Consider the following 24,924-nt stretch of genomic DNA (forward strand, 5'->3'; position numbering starts at 1 on the left):
TGTGTCCTGGTAGAAAATTGAATAATAATAATAATAATAATAATAATAATAAAATTTAAATGAGAGAGAAAAAAGTGCTGAAATTGTTTATAGGCTAAAACATGCTTCTAGAGATCTCATTTTTTATAATGAGTTGAATGCTTTTATTAAAGACAGATAAATGTTAATGAAGATAATGTGAATTATTACAGCATTTGGTTGTCCAAGAGCAATGCACACCACACAGTCTACTATTTGTTGGAAGTTTTTCCCGCTTGGTTAGACTAGAATAAATTACTGAGATATTAAGATACTGAGACAAGGAGTGATGAGAGCTTGGTCACCTTTACCATGAGTTGCCTCAATCCTGAAGGTACTTCAGGCGCAAACTTTGTTTACTTGCATTTGGATAAAGGATTAAACTAAATTTATTATAGTCTACTATATACAGTGCTTAATCCATTATACAAGATTTACCAAACGTATTTTTGTCTGCTTCCTCTGTATCAGTTAACTCACATTTAGCTGAAAAATCCAATATAATGATAATAATAATAAATTCCTCTCACAATGAGAATCGTACTAGATCTTTTCCAGTCGAAGAAGACATTGCACTATCGTTCTTCCATTTGCTCTAAGGGAGGTATTTTGTCGTATATACGCCTTTTACCTTTGTATTTGAGTAACTTATGCCAAAATCCTATAAATAATTAGCCAAGATAAACTATCGCTGCGATAAAGTTGGTCTGTGATGAAAAAACTGAGTGCAGTGAATTTACGTTTCCAAATAGTATTATTTCACTGCCTGAAGTTTAGAAGATATATTCAAAGCCAGCCTGGTTGGCCAAGTGGTTAGCGTATCCACTCTCCAGCCAAAAGGCTACGGGTTCGAATCCTGCCGTGTGCATGGATGTTTGCGATTGTCTGTGAAAATACTGGCGGTAGTGGACAGTAGATGGCATTGGTATGGTTATGAATCGTTGTAATTGGAGGAGACAAAGAGTTGTAGATTAGGTGCCCTCCCTCGACGAGTCTTCGGACTCGCTGCAGGTGTCATGTAATAATAATAAAAGAGGTACATATTATAGGAAATCAATCTTTTTAACCAGATTCAGTAATTTTTTCCTCGTTTATTTTATTAAAACTGAAATAATAGTGCAAATGAAAACATAATACGACAGATGCAACAAGTATTTAGAACCATACATGTGATAATAACAAATTAGTAAAAAGTAATACTACTAAAAAAATTATCCTACAATTATTTTCCAGGTAGTAATATAGAGATTAATAGTTGAAGAAAAGACTTGGGAATAAAGAACAGAAAATAGAAATAGGTTAGAAGGAACTGTGCAATATGTAACCAAGGGCTGTAGCCATAAGGATTACTATAAAAATAGAAATATAAGCAACACAGTCACTAAAAAATTAAATGATTGTCATTGAGACATAATATATAACATTGAGAGTAATTTTCCATAATATACGTTTATAATAAAAGTTAACATTATTTAGTCCATGAGATAGTGTCTCAGTCTTTTTCTAAAAGTGTAACTTGATATTACACACGTTATTTCATCAGGCAATTTATTGTCTCTGTTTGTTGCTAAAGTGCTCAAATGATTTGTGAAAAATTTCTTTGTCTGCATTGGAAACTAACAGCAAGTTCCGATCACAACGTAAGTCATATTCTACGTTATATAAGCAAAATTTACAATGTTATTGCTTACATGTAGTATACAATTATATAGTTAAGTTTGTGTAATGGCAAAATGTTAAGAATGGCAAACAGATCGCTAGTTGAATATGCCAAGAAATTAGTAAAATTGCTGTGATTATTCTATTTTGTATTCGAATCGAAGGAAGCAGGTCGTTGTAGTAATCTCCACCCCACAGGTGATACCATACTTCAGCTTTAATATTTTTCCCTGATGATAGCGAGTGTAGTCAAAATAGATAGTTTATTTGCTTTAATTTTTATCATATTTCGTACAGGAGAGGAATTGGAATTAACCACCATTATTCTAAGCTACATACATAAACCTTGATAGGTATACACGCAATTGTATGTAATTTTTGAGATCTCCTTACTCCATCTACTCCGATTCATCTCATATCTTTTGTTATAAGAGAAATAACAAAGCAGACATCTTGTCTGATAAAGAGTGCTTAGTTTGCACTTTAAATAAATTGTTTTTGTTCAAAGCCAAACAAGATAATGCAATTCAAATAGAAGGCCATGACAAACGGAAATTGGAGAAGGGATTGTAACTTTTAATTTTTTTTTGAACGATATTTGTAATATTTTCATGTAGTGAAACATTGGAAAATGAACACACGATATCAACACTGCAATACACTTGTGAAGATACGTGGAAATGCGAGATGGCGCAAAATAAATCTGCAGTTAAACAGTGCATCTAGTTTGGAATTAAAAAGCTGTAGAAGCCAATTGAATTGGAATGAATGTAGTTAAAGAAAACCAGACAGCTGCATGAAATTCTCTTGCATAGTCAAGGCAACATTGTAATAACAACAGAAGTATGCTATTCCTGTATAGAATAGCACTTGTAACTCATTCAGCAAGATTCTAATATTCTATATTAGAATTGTATTTCTCTCTCTCTTCTTTTCCAGAACAGAAAATAACATTTGATGACAAGTTATCTTTAATTTCTAGGATTGCTTTCCCGTTAGAGTTAAGAAGGTTCACGTGCTGTATCACTCCCAAGCATACGAGATTTTATTTACGTTGGTGAAACCGTTTCTTAAGGAGAAAATTAAAAAAAGGGTAAGAACTTTGTTTCTGTTCCAATTTATACTTCAAGCCTAACTGCATGTTACGAAAATAAAGTTTTGAAAAAAAAATACAATCAAATTATATTGTTAGTTCAATAGTATATATATATATATATATATATATATATCCTATCTCTCCCATAGTCCTTAATGGGCCATTGGGTCACTCATGGCTAAGTCATGAATGTCTAATGGGCGGCGAATTAAGACAGATGGCGCTATATATATATATATATATATATATATATATATATATATATATATATATATATATATATATATGTGTCCTATGGCTATATCCTGTATGTTCACGGGTCCGGTTTACTGTTTGAGGGATGAAACCCCCAGGATAAACTGGGAAAAAACCATACTGTCCACGCCCAAGACCAGCTAACTTGGCTATGGCTGAGGAAGATCCTTCAGATCCTACACTCCTTCCCCAGGCATATGGTTGCGAAGCGCACAGCCACTGCTTTTTCTAAAAGTGTAACCTGATATTACACATGTTATTATATATTTTTTCACACGCTATTATGTATATATATATGTGTGTGTATGTATGTATATTTTATAACAAGCAGCTTGTTATAGAAATTATTCTCACTGACATGAAACTATTTCGTAACCCACAAAAACTCCTGTTCACTTTCTAAATCATGGATCAACACTGCATCATTTACCAAGGCAGTTGAAAAAAAAATTCTTGAACATACCACAAGTGACAGGAACTTAGCGTTCTACTCAATATATACTAAAACATGCAACACGTTCATTCCGTTTTCCATTGGGTTTGTGAAAACACGAGAAGCAGCAACAGCAGCTGCTCAACATCACCTTACAGTCCAGCTGCAAACACACCGAATCTACTTCTTTACTACTCTTATTCCATCCGTTTCTGCTCTCTAAAACAGCTTTCCCGATGAAACTATAACCTCCGACGTTTCAAGAAAAACGTCAAAAGATTTCTTCTCCTACACACACACACACACACACATGCGCGTCTGACAGTGGTGACAATTTATTTGTGCAATATACAGCAACACCATACAGAATTTAATTTGAATTGTCTAAATTGCTGAAATTGGTCGATGATACAACTTTGTGCCACTCATTGTCAGATGAGATCCATATATAATGTGAATGTCCAACGTATCTCTCTCTCTCTCTTTCTTTGTTTTTCTCTCTCTCCGTATAAAGGTTCCTTTGTCGTCAATCATATTACAATCTGATTTCCATGAAAATCAGATTATTTTAATCGAAAATATTTAGCGAAACAATTCAGACTTACAGAAAACATTAATTGCACTCCTGCAGCATGGAACTTAATGCCATTGCTAGTGACAAACTGAATTAAAAGAAGGCAAAATGGGATATTAGAAGTGACAAAATTTTTTTTGCAGCAATGGTAAACCAAAAGCAACTTCAGATTAATTGATTAGTCTGCTTTATTTGTATAAATAAATGTCAAATTCATATAATATATTGAATATTTTGTAGTTAGTTGAGCTTCGTTGAAGTATGCATTTCTAAAGGACTGAAACAGGAAAAATTGTTGACCTTCGATATTACTCCGTTAAGTGTACATAGCAACTCGAAAGTGCTTAAGCAAGCAAAGTATGCAATTGAGCTACAAGGTTAATATCTATTAGAAGTGTAATCAGGCGAATTATTATCTTACACAGATTATATAAGTGATTTAATAGCTATTTTTATCTCTTATATTCTTGTTTGTTTTTAATTCCGAGTACGAAATTAATTTCTCATGCATGCAAAGGAAAAAAAAAGTTTTTGAGTCTTTATCCGTATATGAAACCTATTGAAACAATGCATTGGCGAAAATATCGGTAAGACGATGGCTGAGTTCGAACTTTGAATTCCGAGAGTTACACGAAATATAACAAATATGTTACAAGTCTGAAGCTCAACTATTCCTCATAGTAATAGAATGTTATGGAGCAAATATAAGAATAATTCAGACTTTTACTAAACATCACCCAGAATTTCTCTTTCATATTATAAACAAATCCTTTTCTTTAGGTGAATTCAAAGCACACCTAAAAAGCAACAGTTGTACCTATTTTGAAAAAAAAGCAACATCAACAATTAAATGAATATATTGACCAATCTTAGTGATATTACTTATCTCAAAAATCCCTTCAATTGCAACAGAAAAGAGACATCAAATTTCTAAACTCTTTCACCAGAAGGAATCACATTATCTTCTAATCTTCTTCACTAGAAAAGTTCAGGCAAGCTTTTTCAGTGTTCCCTTTTTCGAGGATTACTTGGCAAACAAAGTACTGAAAAAAAATTACAAAAAATAGCAGCTATTATCTTATATGTACAGATGGTTTTTGACTCAATCGATCCTAACATATTATTAAGAAAAGTGCATACAATAAGAATTAAGGTAACTTATGATTTCAATCCTGTTTTGAAAATATGCAGTAAATAGTTCAAATAACACCCTGAGTGAATACCAAACTCATCAAAACTAGTGTTCCTAAAGGCTATGAGACTTATTTTATTTCTGATCTACATAAACGACTTCTTCTTCTTCTCAAATATGAAAGGAAATCCAACCAGCTATGTTGATGATGTAGCTCCGAGCAAGTTGCAAGGCATAAAACACAACTTCGAATCTGATTTATTAAACCTGCACAATAAAAACAAACTTAAAACGAACATATTTGGAAATTTGGAACAAACGAAAATTTCAGTTCAATTAGGAAAAACAAATTTTTTCCTAATTGAACTGAAAAGGAGAGAAGCATATTTGCTACTTCCTTGATCCACAATGACTGCAGGTCTGACACGATTTAGGGAGAACATACCTATCAGCATCTGGGTGTAAACGTAAACCGTAATCTGAAATCGAAAACACATATCCAATTGGTACAGATAAACTAAGGTATACATATTGTGTTGATTGCTTAACATTAAATTATTTGTATCACATAGTTACACAAACACTATATTATGCAATGGTATATTCGAACATTCCGTATGGAATTTGCAACTGGTGGGAACTCACAAAAATATCCTTGGTAAATATACAAGCTTGCACAACAGAATCAAAAAGCAAATATTCAATTATAATCAAATGAAAATTGCATTAGTGTGAATGATCAGCATCTTGGGCAAGATAGTATACTTTTACAGATAACACGGGTAAGAAAAACTATCTGGCAGCTATTCCATCATGGCACCAAGAATCGTTAACTCTCTTAATGAAAAGTTCAGAAATGAGAAATCAGAAACTATCTAAGAGGAGCACGAGTGTTTCTTGGAGCTATAACTGACGCTGAATCATTTTATAGAGTCATAATAATGCACATGCATTTAGTTTATCATGCTGTTACTCGTATTTACGTGCATTTATTTGACTGAAATTGTTATAATACCTAAAATGGGTGTTCAGTCACTGTTCATATAGTAAGTTGTCGTGAGAAGTCGTGAGAAGTTTGGTGTATATGTAATAACTCATGAATTTGATCGGATCGTATCTATCCCTTAAATGCAAATTGTAAAATTCTAGAGAAAACCACTGCCTGTATAATTCAAAAATTAAGAATTATAGTGCTATGCGTATATTATTAAATCGAGTATTAAGTACTGAAATGCTGAATTTTTGTATATATATATATATATCGCAAAAATATGACTTCTAGAATTTCTCATTCAAAATAAAATACAGCAAAATACAGCCTCGATGCTAAGAACGCCTAATCCACCTCTTCAGATGCAGGATTGTTTATACATTTTTTTTTCCTTTGCTCCGGTGGCATATTTTATATCTCACAGATAAATGAAAGAAGTATCATCATATACACATGAAAGAAGATTTATACGATTTCTGTATAATGAGATACGCATGAAGGAATAATTTGCACGATCTTACTTTCTTTCTTTTTCAAAATCCAGACTGACAACGTAATTAATCAAAGTTATTTGAGAAAGAAATAACATATGGATGAGATATGGCCTATCACATTACAAATGAAAAACAAAAGGTAATCTGGGAACAAAAGTACTGTAGATTGGTTATTCCTAAATTTAGTCCAATTTTATGAAAGGCCTGAAATTCACAGAATTTTTCAGTGGATTTCACCTTCAATATTTTCAATAACAGAAGTATCAACTTTAAAATAAATAACGAATAAAATATGAGTCTGCCCTACTGCATCTATACTAATTACAGTAGTGTCACCTGGCGGTCAGCATGAAAACGTTTCGATCATATTTCTTGCATAATATCACCAGCGTATGTTCTTCAAAAAAAAGTCACCTAACGCCTATTTGTTCCCATATAGGGAGTAGGCGAGGCCCTTATAGCCCTATCTAACTTTTGGAGAGTGAGTGGGCAGTTCAATCTCCACTGGTAGCCAATCAGAGATAGCCAGCCCAAGGCTATCACTAATTTATCGGTACGCAACGAAGAGGGCGGCTAGCAAGTGGTCCATAACCCAAACAATATTTTTAATGTCTGAAAATAGTGTGGGTTCGATGGGCGATTTTCTTCACTTTACGGAACGAAAAACCCGAGTTTCCAGGAGAAAAAAAAACAACCACTTCCCCGTGCCAGAGATCGACTACCTCGGGAACCGGTCTAGAAACGGCAAATGTTTCTCTAGTTGGCGACTAGATTTGAACCCCAAGTCTTTCTTCGTGCGGTCAAGCGGCATGGAGTGCAAACTAAACTTCTACTGAGCTGCACGTTTGAACTATGAATGTTGATTGTCATACACATATCTTAATGGTTTTGCTAACTGCTTCTCTGTTCATCGCATTTTTATATACACTTCTCAAAATTGTATATATCAAATAAATAAATAAATAAAAATAAAAAAAATCTTAAATGCTTAATCGAGTTGGATTTTTTCTCTCAACAGGTTATTTTCCACGGAAGTGACCTCAGTTCCTTGCATTCGCATATTTCTCCAGACATACTCCCAAAAGAATACGGAGGTCATTTAGGAGCATTGGATGGTAACCCACTCTACGACACATTGTGCGAATGGCAAGACACATTCGCACATGATCTGAAGACATACGGGTATGGACTGCACGCGAATCTTGATGTGGAAGAGGAGAAGGAAGAAAATACGAACTGAAAGAGAGTGTGATGAGAAAGAATTCAAAACATGTTTACTACATCTTGCTGCTACCTCTCCTAATACTGTACTATAAACATGCAAACTCATCTGAGAACAAACTGACGTATATAATAACACACTGACAGCAGTTGTATCGTTTCATATGATGCTCTATTTTTATACGAAGGCCTAACAAACATAACAGACATATATTTTCTTTTCGTAATTGTTCAGCCTTTGGTTACGTTTAAGAAGAAAAACTTCTAGATTTTAAACACTTTATTTCACTCATTTGGTATGCTCTGCCTTCGCAATGCCAAATATTGAACCGCTTGAGAGTGTAAAACAGTAAAATTCGAGGAAATAATTCCAATGGTTTCAGGGTTAAATAAAATAAAAAAAGCGAGGAAGGTGATACCAAAATAAAATGTCGTTCTGTGTCTCCAAATATTATGTTGAAACCTTCTTTCGAAGACTTTAAAATCGGATTTTACGTTACAGAAATCCAACAATTCCAACTATTGTCCTTGTTATACTTTTCATGTAGAAGTTGCCAAGTCATTCTCTCCAAAGCTTTAGAGATGCTGTTACAGCACGAAAATGTTCAATCACAAAAGTTATTATATGTATTATTGAACTTGGTCTAACAGTATTACATAATAAAATGATGTCATTCTCCACAACTGTTGTGGAAAAGTTTGTCTTCAACGTGTGCTTGCTTTTTTGAAAGGATGCAACAACAAACAGCACTCTAAGCGACCTTTATTGAAAGAGGAGAAAATATCATTGTGGATGAGGACTATTTTGATTTGCAAGAACAAAAAATTATATGTGTTGTCTTCAAGCTTTTTGATAGGCACGCGAATAATAAATATGATGCAGAAATGAATGTAAAAATGTGATGCAAAAAATAAATATGTTGTAAAATTAAAACTGTGTAGATAATTATTTACTTTTTAGCAAAACATATACAAAGTGAGTATAATTAAGGTTCTCATTTCAAAAGGCTGTAACTCAACGGAACCTTTAATATTTAACATGATGATGTGTACGGCAATGGAATTTTATTTTCCGGAAAAACCAACGTTGGTTCTAAAAGTTGCCGCTAGGGACGATAGATGGTGCTGCACTACCATAGTGCAGTGGTCGGCAACATTTTTAATATGAAGGAAGCAATACTGCGGCCTAACGATGCTCGCGCGCACTGCGTTGCCGACTCCTGATTTAAATAATTAAACTTAAAATTACAATTGGCATGAACGGTTTTGAAATGTCTTTCTATATTACTTTTTTTATAGAAATAGCCACACTGCATAATAAACAAATACATTTGCTATTATGATAAAGCAAGGCGCTCGCATCTGATCTGACAGATACATGCTAATTGTTAACATGAATATTCTTTTTGTATTCATTTTTTATTTTTATTTTTTTATGGTATTTTATATTCATTCATATGTGACAAAAATATGTTGTAAAAGCGAGGTAAATAAAATAAGGTTAAAATTTGAAATTTAATTTTTCTTAAAAACAACTAATCATAGAATTTCTAAGCCTGAAATGAGAGAAAAAATGCCTGTGTCATGAGCCCTCCGTAATTTTCAAATTTTGTATTGCGCTCTTCATATTAAAAAGGTTGCAGACCTCTGCAAGATGTGCTTTACATTTATGGAGAATACTAAGGAAAGAGGTCTGGAGCTTGCTCCACCTTTACTACGAGTTGCCCATAAGGCACTATTTACGCTTGCATCCGCCGAAACTTTTAGTTTCTATATATTCGGCACGAAACTCTTGTAGTTTCTATATTGGGCTATGAAATAATGCTGGATTCAATATTCACTTAATTATTACCATCATGTATTATATTTGCGGTGTTTTTTTTATATAATGTTTTCTTGCATTTTAGCTCATACTAGTAATGAATGTATCTCTCAGATATACTGCGATCTAGGCTGCAAAATTACCACTGCGAGCTGCAAAGCAGTTTACGATAATTTCTCTGAGGGCGGACTAAAAATTCACTGCGTTGCCGACCTCTGCCGTAGTGTGTAACACAACCACAGAATCCATTTTCCATGTTGTGGATATGGCATGTAATGCTGGTCCCGATGTCCACTAAGCTGGTTACGTATCCACGACGAACAAGTGTTTGAGATGTCCGCACAGCCAAAAATCTCAGGGGGGTTCAGATCTGGTGAGTGTGCTGCCCACGTTGGACGAATATGGGACTGATGATTCTGTACTCGGTGAAATGTGTCTGAAGCAACCGCTTAAAAGGGGTGGTGATGTGAGGAGGGGCATCATCCTGCATTAAATCAGTTGAATCCAGGCACTGACGCTGTTGAAGTGTTGTAATCACCTGACTGGTTAAGAGAGACGCATATCGCTGACATAACGAGACCAGCAGAATCAAGTTCCTCGAAAAAGAAAGGTTCGATAATGAATTCCACTGTAAAATCACACGGTTACTTCGAGGAATGAAGGGGGATCTGTGGCACGATGCATGAGTTTGCGGTTGCCCAAATTCTGCAATTTTGCATATTCAAAGCACCATCCAGTTGGAAGTGAGCTTCGTTATCCAGAAAATGTTTCATGTCAGTCCTTGTCCGGCTCAATTCAAACAAGAAACTGCAGGGAAAATGTGTTTCATGCATTGCATTGCTGAATTGATCAACAAATTTGCCTGCTTCATATAAAACTGATGGCGCTTCAAAAATCTCATGTAGAAATATATCGAGCTACGCACCGAGAATCTAGGAGGTTTAGAAACGTCATTTCGGTCAGGATTAAGGATTAAACTTCATGTTGCATATTACCCAGTTATATATATATCTATATATTTATCACGCAAAAAAGGAGGTAGAGGATTATTACAAGTAAAGCAAGTTATTGAAGGAAGAAAACGAAATTTGAATGATTATCTGCAGCAAACAACGGAGAATTTTCTAATTGAGGTAAGGAAAGAGCGTTTATTTCAACCCATGGAGACAAAATTGGAATTCAAAACCAACAAAATAAAAGTGAGAACTGAAAGATGGAAAAAATAAGGCATTGCATGGAAAATACCTTCACAGCGCTGACAGCAACTTGATCTGGCAATGGTTGAGAAATAAAGCACTAAAGAAAGAAACAGAATCGGTAATTTTTGCAGCACAAGAACAGGCAATTAAAACCAACGTTATTAAGGCAAAAATACAAAAAAATTCAAGAAGACAGTAAATGCAGATTGTGCAAAAAAAAAAAAAAAAAAAAGAAGGAAGAAATGGTAGACCACATTATAAGTGGGTGCAGCAAAATCACACAAATCGAGTACTTTAAAAGGCATGACAACGTAGCTAAGATAATTCACGGGCATTTATCTAAAAATTATGGGTTTAAAGTATCTAAAGACTATTGGAAGCATAAAGTTCACCGGAAAGTGGTTGAGAATGAAAAAGTTAAAATACTCTGGGATTTCAAAATCCAGACTGACAAAAGCTTGGAATGTAATACACCCATTATTACAGTGGTTGAAAAAAGTGAAAACGAGGGGGTTAGCTTTATCGAAATATCAGTTCCAGGAGATAGTCGGATTGACGACAAAGAAACTGAAAAATTTACAAAGTATCGCGATTTGCAAGTCGAAGTTGAACGAATCTGGCAAAAGAAAACGAAAGTTGTTCCTATAATAATAGGTGCTTTAGGCACCATCCCGAAAACATTGAAAAAGCATCTAGAAGACCTCTAGTTAGATGGATTAAAAATTGGGCAGCTGCAAAAGACCACTTTGTTCGGCACAGCATTCATATCCAGGAAATATTTCCAAAAATCATAGGCCCTTGGGTAGGGCTCGAATTATTGGAATATAACCAGCCTTTTATTTAAGACTGAGGAAGCAAATCAAGCTTGGATGAATACTAGATATAATTTCTTACATGCTTTTTTTAAAAAAAAATATTTTTTTTATGTGTTATTTACAGTCTCCGAACCTGGTATCTAAATGTATCCTTAGGTCAAGTACTGTAGGATCATTACTTCAATCACAGCTATCATTGGGATCAGAATCTGACCTAATATGCATGCCGAGACAAAGTTGAATATTATCTCTCCACCATTTCCTTCGAAGAAACCGCCAAAATGCAATTTTTCTTCTCCTCTACAGGTCACATTATTCAACTGTTCTTCATCAAATGCAGAACAAATTGGTTTTTCAGGTGTCTTGAATTTCCCTCCGAATTTATAAGCAGTTGGAAGGGGACATAGAATGCGATGGCCTAGAAGATGGACCGATTTCGAATGCTCACATTCGAAATCGGTCGGCAGGCAAACGAGTCGATCAACTGATCGACTCGTTTGCCTGCTTCATATAAAAACTAATGGTGCATAAAATCTCATATAGAAACATATTGAGCCACGCACTGTTACATCCTGAATGAAGCACTTTATTAAAGAAACAATTCATTCAGGATTTAACAAGTCAGAAAAATCAGCTGAGAGAAAAAACTTGTACTCGAACAGAAGAAATAAAGTACTAACTGTAAATAGAAATAGAATTACCTCCTTTTAGTAAAATTGTAATACCATATAAAGAACGAACTTCGTGTATAAATTAGTATTATATGAATGCATCATGAATACAATGAATGGGTAAATTTGATGTAAACATTAGTCCAAAGGTCATGGGCGGGCCTGAGGCATTGGCAATCTCGGAAAATGATGCAGTTTCATTTCCCGGAAGATGCTGCTATGATCTCGCGATGTGCCGAAGTTGCCGCGGACGAAGAAAGTAGTGGGCTGGAAAAGATCGCAGAAAGTAGTAAGAGGGCGCTATCGCAGCTAGTAAGAGGGTGCTAAAAAGGGGGGGAAGTGAAGAGAGAATAAAAAGGGTTTGCACCCCTTTCTCAAGGCTTTTTTTGCCTGTTTTGCTGGATGATGATTTGACTTCTTTCAGGGACCGGTGGTTCCTGATGGCGTTTCGTGGCGATAGTTCGATATCGGAGGGTGCGCCTTTCGATATCTGAATTTCTGCCGGTACTAAAGCGTGAGATGTTGGCACATGCTGCTTTGCTGAAAGTTTCGAAGAAATACTATCGCGGACGTATATTATGAACCGGCAGCTATAAACGAGGATGGCCCGAAACAGATCGAGAATAGACGAGACAAAAAAAACGCCTTCGCAGGCTTATGGAGGTATTGAAAGAGAATTCAAACAAAGAAGGACAGTTCAGATGGACCTGGAGACCCTGCCCCAAGAAATCGTAAAGTACAGATTTTGTTGTATAATAACCGATTCGGAAAAAGGGAAAGATCATTGTAGTGTATTAATCGAGTATGGGCAGTATCTGAGAACTTGAAGTGATTATTTAGCAGTGGCTAATGTCCATAAGACAAATTATTTGGAATGATTATAGATGATTGTGACCAGTTTAATATGCAAGACTAACATAGTAGGTAGAAAATTTGGTAGAAGTGTATAATGTGTATATTATGTGTGTTAAGTCTCTAACTCAAAAGAAGGATTTATTGTTCATGTATCAGAGTATTAATCAGTTTGAAAAAGTTTGATTTAGAATGTCATTGAACTAATTGAAAGTGAGAGTGGTCTAAGTGTATATTATGTTTTTAGATTCCAATAAATATGTTTTTTCTTTTATACCTGAGTTTTGCCTGAGATATGAACCAAAACTATCATTCATTAATCTGAACCATAGAGGGGGGGGGAATTGAAAGAAAGGTATATCATGTTGTTATAGGTTACGACTGCAAACCAGAATTTACTTAGCCAGAGTAAAGCATTTGATTTATGAATATAAGAACTAAATTCATTCACCTATGTGCACCAAGAGTGGAAAAGTCTCCCTGAATAAGAGTCCATTCTATTTTAAGATATTGGCTGGCAAAAAATAAATTTTTAAAAACAAACTTTTAAAAACAAATTTGTCAATATCTGAAGAGAAGACGGCCCCAGAAAGAAATTAGTGGATTCGTTTCTTTTAGCAAGGAATAACCTTTAACAGTCAGGGTAAGCACGTGAGTAAAATTAGGAATCGGCTAGAGATATAGAATTTACTTTCCTTATAAGAATGAACATGTAAGAAGTGATACAGATATTAGTCAGGGAAATCTTGTAAGTCTTGTAGTTATTGTAGAGAGGAAAAGTCATAAAGGGAAGTAAATTATTTTATTTTAGGAAGAGCAAATACATAACAATGGCGCAGACCCGGCAAATATATAATAACACTGAGAATCTAGGAGGTTTAGAAATTTAGAAGCAGTCACTTGACTGACATTACTGTTTTAGTTGTTGTGAGTTTAAACTTCCGTCTGAAATTACAATAATAGCAATTATATCACTAGCAAAAGTAATGTAAAAAAGCAAACAAACATGGACCTCTGAATTGCAGCTACCCAGTTAATTTTCAACACGTGGTTCATCTTACATAAGAGATGATTTTTAGGTAGCAACGATGAGCAACGTTCGAAATGCAGGGTTCGAATTCCGCCCCAGAATGTAAGAAATCTTTATTATAAAGATTCCTCAGCTGAATGCGAATTATACAGTCTTATACTAACCAAAGATTTTCCTCATGGAAACTTGGGTATGGAATCACGAACCACGCAAACCAGCCAGAGTACCTACGTTACAGAGATATTTTAATGTGAATTTCAGCTCAGAAAGGTTTTAAACCTACAGTACATTAGTACCGTGGGCTAAGAGTTAACTCCAGAAAGACCTGCTCTAGAGACCAAGTATGAAACTTTTTCAGCTTCATCAGCCCTCCTAATAATAATAATTTTAGATAACTTTGGGTAAATCTTCCCCCCGGTTTATAATCTTAACATTCAACTGCATATGTTGCTGTGTTCACTTGATAGATGGGGGATATAAAGTTCGTGATTTTCATCTACACAAGTCTCTTGAAAAAAAAGTGTTCTGAAGAGATTATATTCTTCATGTCTGTGATTACGTTGAGTTCCTGAGTGCACCAGAAATATTTCAAAAAGCATTCTGGTAATCTCACAATAAAATTCAGTGCAAGATTCAAAATAAGCTGTTTTTCTCTAGGATTGCTTTGATCCCCCCCCCCCCCATGATGTGATCGAAATCATTTTAATTTTATTTATTTCGAATACTGGTTGAAATTTCATTGTCTTCCACACCAAGTTTATGACTTCTCAGTGCTATCATTTTGTTTATTGCAATCTAAAACACCTTCGCATCACAAAAAAATTACAGTTAAGTCAAGAAAGCAATTACGATTTAACAGAATTCTCCATTTACGTCTTGCTCAGTCAAAATTATTTGTCCAAGGTTTACTCTGTTCAAGACGCTAAACCTGGAAATTTCAATTCATCCCGAAAAACCCGATCGCCTTTGCCAGACACTAACTCGGGAACCGGTTTAGTGTCTGGCAAAGAAAGGCTTAGAAAATGTTCTTCTATTCGACAACTAGATTTGCACCTAGGTCTTCCCTTGGGCGGTCAAGAGCCGTGGAGTGCAAACGCCAATTCCCCTGAGATACACAGGCGCAATAATTAAGAAATATATCCTATTAACATGCCATTACAGCACACGGAAAAGGACCTCCATTTAGCTTTAACCATTGGGAACCAACTGGAGCAACGGTTAGCTCTTACTGCTGCTGCAAATGAGGTGAATAAACACCAAACGTCTCAGCTACGGTGAACACGACATTTCTGATATATATATATATATATGTAAAAAGTTTTTTACCTTGGGTATAATATATGTTAAAGATACCAAGTTATTTTAAACCTGGTTTTTACTCCATTGTCAGGGCGGCGGAGCACCCCTGACAATGGAGTAAAATGGAGAAAAGACCTCCGCCCTGACGCCCCCCCCCCCAATTCAATTCTCTTTGAATTCCGATTACTCGAAATGGGGTTTCTCTCCCGGCGCCTACGGCGCCCAACCTTCCGAGTTCCGGAGAGGCAGGCCGATTCTCCTTGAATTCCGATGACTCGAAATGAGGTTCCTTACCCCTCCACCCGGCGCCCAACCCCCCGAGTTCCGGACTGGTAGGACGGTTCTCCTTGAATTCTGATAACTCGAATATTTTGAAGACTCGAGAAGGGCTCCCCTGGCGCCTACGGCGTCCAACCCAGACTGGTAAGCTGGTTATGCTTGAATTCTGACGACTCGAATTTTGAAAACTCGAAAGGGTGGGGTTCTCCCCCCCCCGAGTTCCGGACTGGTAGGCCAGTTCTCCTTGAATTCTGATGACTCGAATTTTGAAGACTCGACACTCAGAGTATAGCCCCTGAGTTTCAAAATGTTTCAAATAACTTGACAAAAAACGTGACACAAAAACGTTACAGAAAGAGGCTTATCATTTTGAATTATAGAGTATATATATATATATATATATATATATATATATATATATATATATATATATATATATATATACTTATATATATATATATATATATATATATATATATATATATATAAGGCTATTCTAATTCTGATACATAAAAAAAGGTGAGATAGAAGACGACGAACTACCGACCTATCAGTCTACAAAGTGTTTACAAAAGTCTTAGCTCATAGGCTTTGTGCGACTCTGGACCTAGCATAACCAAAAGAACAGGCAGGCTTTCGAAGGGGCTTTAGTACAATGGACCATATTCAAATTGTACAGCAGATTATTGAACGGTGTAATGAATATCAATTACCACTATGTCTTGGTTTTATTGACTGAGAAAGCCTTTGATTCACTTCAAACTTGTGCAATACTTGAAGCATTACGAAGGAGCCATACATCAGAACCATCAAATCAGCATACACCAATGCCACAGCAGCAATTCATTTCAATGGAAACATCTCTAGTAATGAATACAGAAAGGTATAAGACAAGGTGACACAATATCTCCAAAATTAATCACTGCGTGCCTAGAAGAAACTAAAAGAAATATTCAAACTTCTTGATTGGGAAGGGAAAGGCCTGAAGATAAATGGAAGATATTTAAGCCATGTATGCTTTGCAGATTACATAGTTATCTTTACTTCAACTGCACATGAATTACAGAACTCGTATCCATGAGCTCCAAATTGCTAGCAGAACAGCAGGCCTAAAGATAAACCTAAAGAAGACCCAAGTTATGTTCAATAGCTATGTCCAACCAGAAATAATAAAAATCAATAATGAGGAAATTAAACAAGTAGATCATTACTTACACTTAGGACAACAGATATCAATGGAACAAAATATCATGTATGAAATTAAAAGGCGCAAGATGCTTGTGTGGAAAGCATTTGGAAAATTATATTCAATATTCAAAAGCCAACTATCATTACGCCTGAAGAGAAAAGTGTTTATTCAGTGTATTCTTCCTACACTGACATATGGCTGTGAAACATGGACACTGAATGCAAAAAGGAAATTCAAAAATTAAGAACAACACAATTTAGTATGGAAAGAAGTATGCTTGGTATCACAAGACTGAATCACAAAAGGAATATGTGGATAACAAATCAAACTAAAGTCTCTGACATCATAGGAAGAGCGAAAAATCTGAAGTGGCAATGGACTAGGCATATTGCTCGCTCGAAGACAAGATCAGTGATGGACAAAAGAAGTATTGGATTGGATTCCACGAGAGAAAAAACGACCACGACCCCGACCTAAATCACGGTGGATTGACGATATCATCAGATTTGCAGGTGTGACATGGAAAAGGAGAGCCATGGACAGAGAGTTTTGGAATAATCTTGGAAAGGCCTTCATCCATCAGTGGATCGACAATGGCTGATGATGATATATATATATATATATAAGTAGTGAAAATGATAGGTATAAACAAAGTGGGGCACAATTTGTTGTACAAAAGGTGCAAGCAATTAGCATTGTCCTAAGTGCAATACTAGTTTCCTTCTAATAAGAAGGAAAACTTTTAAGAAGCAAAATTATTCCATTCTGAAGGTCTTCAAGCACAAACGATTCGGACTCACTCTAGGTCCATGAAAATAATGCATGGAAAGGATTAATCTCCTAAAATTGCTATCCAAGTCTCTAGTATAACATTACAGATTAAGTGCAATTTCACCTAAACAGGTTAGTGAAAGAAACTTAAGAATACAAATGGTAACTACGAGGATGGTCTAGAAAAGTTCTCAATATCGACCATAGATGGTAACACTATTGGCACTATTTTTTTCCTAAGTTGGTATACAGCAGTCATAAGCATGCGTTTGAAATTTCAAGTCATTCTATCAAGTAGTTTGTTTTATACAGCTATTTGAAACAAAAGTGTTGTCTGTATTTCTTGAAATGGATAAAAATCGAGCATTGTGCGGTTAAAATTCTTTGTAAAAGAAGGTTTAACGCCAAACGAAATTCATTCGAAGTTATAAAAGTTTAAGGGCACTCTTCTCCTTCGTTGTCGACAATTAAGAAATGGGCTCCGCATTTAAACGTACCAGCATTGCAGATAATCCAAGTGAAGAACGTCCAAAAAGTGTAACAACACCACAAATCATTGATCAAGTGCATGATATGGTATTGGATTACCAGCGATTCAAAGTTCGTCGATTTATTACTTAGACTATAGGCATTTCAAAAGAACGTGTAGGATATATTTTGCATGAAGAATTGCAAATGAAAAAGTTTTGCGCAAGTTGGGTGGCGCGCTTGCTCAAAGTAGATCAAATATGCACTTGCGTGGAAATCTCTGAACAGTGCTTGGAGAATAAAACTGATTTCGTGCGTCGATTTATTACTATGGATGTGACTTGGATTCACCATTGCACACCAGAATCCAAACAGCAGTTAAAACAATGGACAGAAGCCGGTTGTTCAGCGACAAAGAAGACAAAGTCGGTTCCATCAGCAGGAAAGTTCATGGCATCGGTGTTTTGGAATGCTTAATTATCATGAAAAGGGTAAAACAATAACCGGGAATATTATTCCGATCTCTTAACTATACTAGACGAAAACATTCGTGAGAAAAGACCAAGTTTGCAGGAGAAAAAAAATCATCTTTTATCAGGACAATACACCTGCCCACAAAGGTGCTTTGACAATGGGAAAATTAAAGGATCTGTACTATGAATTGTTGGAACATCAATCCTATTGCCTATATTTGTCTCCCTCTGACTTCTATCTCTTCCCAAAATTAAAACTCTTCCTCGCTGGTCAGCGTTTTTCTTCGAATTAAAGAGGTGATTGCAGCTGTAGACGGGGTATTTACAGATCTTACTGAGAACCACTACAGGAACGGAAAAATGGCGCTGGAGCATCGCTGGAATAAATGTATGTCTTAAGGGAGATTATGTTGAAAAATAAAAATAATTTTGAAATTATAAATTCGTTTTTTCGTTGTTAGGCCGAGAACTTTTCAGATCACGCTCGTAAAATGAGATTTCAACTATGTTGCAGAATTGATCAAATTACAGTATTACACTAAAAGAAATTGCTTTGAAAAGCAGGCTATTCTCCATTATGTGTATAATTCCAAGCACAGAATACGTGATATCGCAAAATCATTAATTTATTAACTACTTATACATTTGAATACAAACTTTTTTTCGTTGCTTTTATTGAATTTTTTAATTGACTCCCACAATGTTAGTTATTAAAGAAATGAATGTGCTGGTAACTTGTACAATAAGCATATTTGTGATTTTGTGCATCAGTGCATGATCATCCCATGATATGTTTGATCCTCATCATCATCATCCTCATCGCATCATCATTTTTCTTCCTGAATCACTTTTTAATAGTTTTATTATTCCTTTCATGTGACTTCATCAAATACCTTATGAAGAGTCTTTCATATTGACAGCTTCTTTTGTACATCGATTTTGTAAACTGGGGAGGGAAAGTACAAAGAAAATAATAATAATAACTGCCCTCATATTTTTAAGACAACTTTGCATTATCTTATTCTTGCAGGGTGCTTCCATAATACTATTGCAAAATTTCTTATTGGAATATTTGTTAACAGAATTATTGGCATTTTGACATTTTAACACGTGTAAAATATTAAGATATTATATTTAAAAATGTGCAATAGACTTCATGTGTAATACGTATAAAACTACAATATTCATGATAAGGATGATAATTTATTTGTGATAACAAGTTCTATATTTTTTGCTATGTGAAAAAAAAGAGAGAATAAATCAACTCAAAAAAATTGCACTTTACCAGCCATAATTACACATCTGAATCGGAATATTTGCAGTGTGCTTAGCATACAATATTTTGATATAAGTACATTAAAATTAAACTATAACAAAAATCCGGGAAAACCATTATTCAAACCATTTACTTTTTTTTTTTTTTGAACTTAAATAAATTAAAAAATACCTTGTTGAAGTTTCTTCACTTAAAAAAAAAACTTGTTTTAAATATGAACGTCGTATGATAATCAGTACATTTTAAAAACACCAAATAAGCCAGAAAATCCTCTCATAACACATATTTTTTAAATTTCTATATATGCTAGCTTTGAACATGTTCTCCATTTTTTATTTTTATATTTTCAGACATACCCTTTCTACTACTTCCTTTAGTATTTTTCATACATAATTAACACGGAAAATCATTTATAAGACATTTTCTGGGAATCACAAAATCAATACTAAATACAGAAGTAAAATTCTGCTATGCATTGCCTCATCCTTTGTATTTTTTTTTTGTCTGGACTTTTTGCAAATAAATCTGTTCTATTAAAATAACAATTGAGTTTCGTAATTTGATAACTTGTGATTAAGATTGTCATACAAATAATTTGGCTTTCATCACTAAAAACATATTTTGTTCCTGTGACAATGTCACGTGTCGCTCAATTGCACAAGAATTTAAGTTTGGAATGACAATATATTTTTTTTTTCTCATTTATATATAAGAAAATAATAATAAAAATTATAAGCTTTAAGCTAACTTCTTTTATTCTCTTTCATGAAGTAGGCGAGGCCTTTAAACCCTATCTAGTTTTTGGAGACTGAGTGGGCAGTTCAATTTCCAATGGGAACCAATCAGAGATAGTTGGCCCATGTCTATCATTAATGATAGGCAACCACTGATGAAGAGACAGCAAACAAATGCTGCCATCTCTTGGTATCTAACCCTAACAATATATGTTACTGTCTGAAATAATGTGGACTCTACAGTCAATTTTGTTGAGTTTACAGGATGAAAAATCCGATTTTCCAGAAGATAAAAGAGGTTTGTTCGTGTCAGAGATCGACTAACTCGGGAACCGATCGAAGAAAGGCTAAGAGAAAGTTCCTCCAGTCGCCGACTTGCGACTGGACTCAAAGTATAAATAACAAAATAACTAGATGGCAAATAACATTTTGTTATTTGCTGTCTCTAGTGCAGAGGATGCAAGTGTCACTTCCACTGAGCTACACAGGCCTAAATTAAAAGTTATTAATATTTTGGCACTAATGTTCTACAGGTTTACGACCTTTCTTCACTGAAATTCCTATGCCTATGAAAGCGTATAATCTAATTATAAATTATAATAGTACATTTCAAATATGTCAACATTTCACTCCGTAAAAGTTTTAATTGCAGAAAAACTTCAAAGGATTAGCAAAATGAATATCAATGTACGATGTCACTATTTACTGCGTTCAGTACACTAATCACGGTATAATATCCGGTTTCAGTGCGAGTTCAACGTCATCGAACAGGATCTAGGTTTTTTATTTCCCAGGCTAACCTACTCTAAAAATAATTTAAAAAAAAATATAGAAAGGAAAAACTCGCTCTATATTTTAAAAGCAGCAATTGCATTAGTAAAGGTTCAAACTTTAGAAATATTTATCCAATATTACAACACACACACACACACACACACACACACACACACACACACACACACACACACACACACACACCACATGTTTATAAACAATGCTATAACGCAATTGGGATAAATAAAAAATCCTTCCGGTTTGTAACAAAGTCGAGGAGAAATATGATAAAAAATACAGCATTTTGTAATTTATTTACTATTGTTAATTAATGGATTGATTTTCTTTGCTTATGCCATTATTTGTCAAATTGTACATGTCATTCAATCATATTTATTCTTATTTTATAACATAAAACAATTTTATATTAACTAGAAGAGAAAACAGAAAATTGCCATAGATCAATAAATGTGATATGAACTGTACTTAATGTTGATTAATCGGGTTTCCTCTCTGCTTAATAGTTACATGTAAGTACTTATTTATTTATTTATTTATTTTAATATTGAAAGAAGTGAAAGGAATATTTGTCTATGATTATACAGTATAAGAACTGAATGGATTTAATTTGGAAATGATGGAAACCCAGTAAGTTTATTTCGATTGGAAAGAATGGAAGGAGCATTAGCTCAATATTTCAGCTGTTTTTGACTAGTTATTTACTAGAGAAATTTTAGTAGATGCAACATTAATACATGAGGCCTTTAAACTAAAGACTCACAAAATCACGATGTCTGTGAGCAGCACGTTCTTTCACAGTTTATTTCTTGAAAATCCTTGTAAACATCTGATTGTGATTCTCAAAGATATCACAAACGAGGGGGTCTGAAAGTTCTCGGCCTAACAATGAAAAAACGAATTTATTATTCAAAATTATTTTCATTTTTCAACGTAATCTCCCTTAAGATTAATACATTTATTCCATCGATGCTACAACGCCATTATCCCGTCCCTGTAGTGGTTCTCAGTAAGATCTGCAAAATACCCGTCTACAGCTGCAATCACCTCTTGATTCGAAGAAAAACCCTGACCAGCGAGGAAGAGTTTTAGTTTTTGGAAGAAATAGAAGTCAGAAGGAGCCAAATGTGGGAAATAGGGTGGATGTTACAACAATTCTTAGCGCAGATCCTTTAATTTTCTCATTGCCAAAATACTTTTGTGGGCAGTTGCATTGTCCTGATGAAAGACGATTTTTTTCCTTCTGCAAACCGGGTCTTTTCTCACGAATTTTTTCGTCTAGTCTTGTTAAAAGATCGGAATAATATTTCCCGGTTATTATTTTACCCTTTCCAAGATAATTAATAAACAAAATGAAATGTATTATCATCCCAAAACACCGATGCCATGACCTTTCCTGCTGATGGAACCGACTTTATGTTCTTTGGCGCTGAACAACCGGCTTCTGTTCACTGTTTTGACTACTGTTTGGATTCTGGTGTGTAATGGTGAATTCAAGTATCATCCATAGTGATAAATCGAGCACAAAATCAGTTTTATGCTTGTTAAAACGCTCCAAGCACTGTTCAAAGATTTTCATGCGAGTGCGTTTTTGATCTGCTGTGGCACCCATCTTGCGCAAAACTATTCCATATGCAATTCTTCAGGCAACCTACACGTTCTTTTGAAATGCTATTGTCCCAGTAATTTCACTTTGACTTGCCGGTCATCCAATAGCATATCGTGCACTCGATTAATGATTTCTGGTGTTGTTACACTTTTTGGACGTCCTTCACTTGGATCACCTTTAAGGTTGGTACGGCCACGTTTAAACTCGGCAGCCCATTTCTTCATTGTCGGAAACGGTGCCCATAAACTTTTATGAACTTCGAAGAAATTTCTTTTGGCGTTAAACCTTCTTTTACAAAGAATTTTATAACCTCACGATTTTAAGGGATACAGACAACACTTTTGCTTCAGATAGCTGTATAAAAACAAACTACTTGATAGAATGACTTGCAATTTCACATGGATGCTTATCACAGATGTACCAACTTATCAAAAAAAAAATCTTGCTAATAGTATTGCCATCTATGGTCGAGGCCGAGAACCTTTCAGAACGCCCTCGTAGATGGCATTTCAGTCAGTACTAATGTAAAGAACGATTTTATTAGAGAACATTTCCTCTAAAAGGAACTGCTTGAGGTTACCAATAAGCATAAATGAATAAGAATTCATGATACTTGCTCTACTGAAAATAAAATTTTACTTAAAGAAAAACTGGCCTCCCTCAAGATGTGTTTACAAACCGATGTAATTGCAACTACTAGCGCAGTTATGAAAAAAATTTGGAAAATTATCGCCAATCTTTCAACATTTATGTTCCAACCACGTACCTCATCTTTCTGTGATAAAAGCGTTTTATATAACCGATCGAAAGATATGATGACGACGATGCTGTAAATGCAGCGATGAAGAAACACACGGATTAGATTTCGATACTCTAGAATATCCTTTACAGGATGATATTTCCTCTTCAATATCCAGCATAAGAAAATTTCTCAATCTCAATTTAACGCTATTAACAACACCAAGCAAAATAAATTTATAAAAAAAGATATTTATTACTGTATTGTATTTCTCTGGATTTCAAACCAACATCTTTAGAGCGCAAAGAAGCATGTTATAGTTGACACGCGACAATGAGCAAGGTCCTAATTTGGCGCCCTCTAACGTTGTAGAAAACATTGCAGCTATGTAGGAGTTGAACTTAAGATAACAGTCTCGCATATTTTTGACAAATTTTGGCAAACCATATTACTCACCTGCCTCTCAGGTGGTTCACTATTTTTATTCCATTTATAGAAATCCGAAACATAGGAAAATATCGACATAATCACATCATCATCCAGCTCAGCAGTTTGGTATTCTAAAAGCACTTACACACAGAGCCAGAGCGATTTGTTCTAAAGATACAACTCTTTCAACCGAACTTAAATATCTTCGTCATGCTTTCTTGACCAACGGCTACAATTCCTACAAAATAGATAAAATACTATATGGTCCCATTACTTCCCCTTCCTTGAACACACAAGAACAAAATGTAATTATTCCCATTCCCTATGTCAGAAGTACATCAGAAAATATAGCCAAAATATTAATAAAACATGGCCTTCGTACTACTTTCAAACCGAATGTTAAATCAGCAACTCTGCTCTGCTCTTCTAAGGATAAACTCCATTCCCTGGCATATCCTGGAGTATATGAAGTTCCTTGCGAGTGTGACTTGGCCTACTATGGGCAGACAGGAAGATCTGTTAACATTCGCCTTGGAGAGCATAAAAAATACATTCACTAACATTATTATGGTAAGTCAGGACTGGAAGACCATGCTTTGGACAC

At 34.9% G+C, this 24,924-nt stretch overlaps 1 protein-coding gene across 1 annotated transcript in view; it reads left to right on the forward strand.

Annotated features, from left to right (window-relative positions):
* Positions 1-24,924, forward strand: part of LOC150106958 (uncharacterized) — a 102,710-nt gene that overhangs the window by 19,449 nt on the left and 58,337 nt on the right. Inside the window, exons 5-6 of the mRNA XM_090393515.1 lie at positions 2,660-2,770; positions 7,671-7,891. Coding sequence (XP_090249641.1) covers positions 2,660-2,770; positions 7,671-7,891 — 332 coding nt within the window. The remainder of the gene's footprint in view (positions 1-2,659; positions 2,771-7,670; positions 7,892-24,924) is intronic.

This window comes from Typopeltis vanoorti, chromosome 5 (assembly GCF_054136105.1).
Source record: "Typopeltis vanoorti isolate ZY-2024b chromosome 5, IOZ_Tvanoo_1.0, whole genome shotgun sequence".
Lineage (NCBI taxonomy): Eukaryota > Metazoa > Arthropoda > Arachnida > Uropygi > Thelyphonidae > Typopeltis > Typopeltis vanoorti.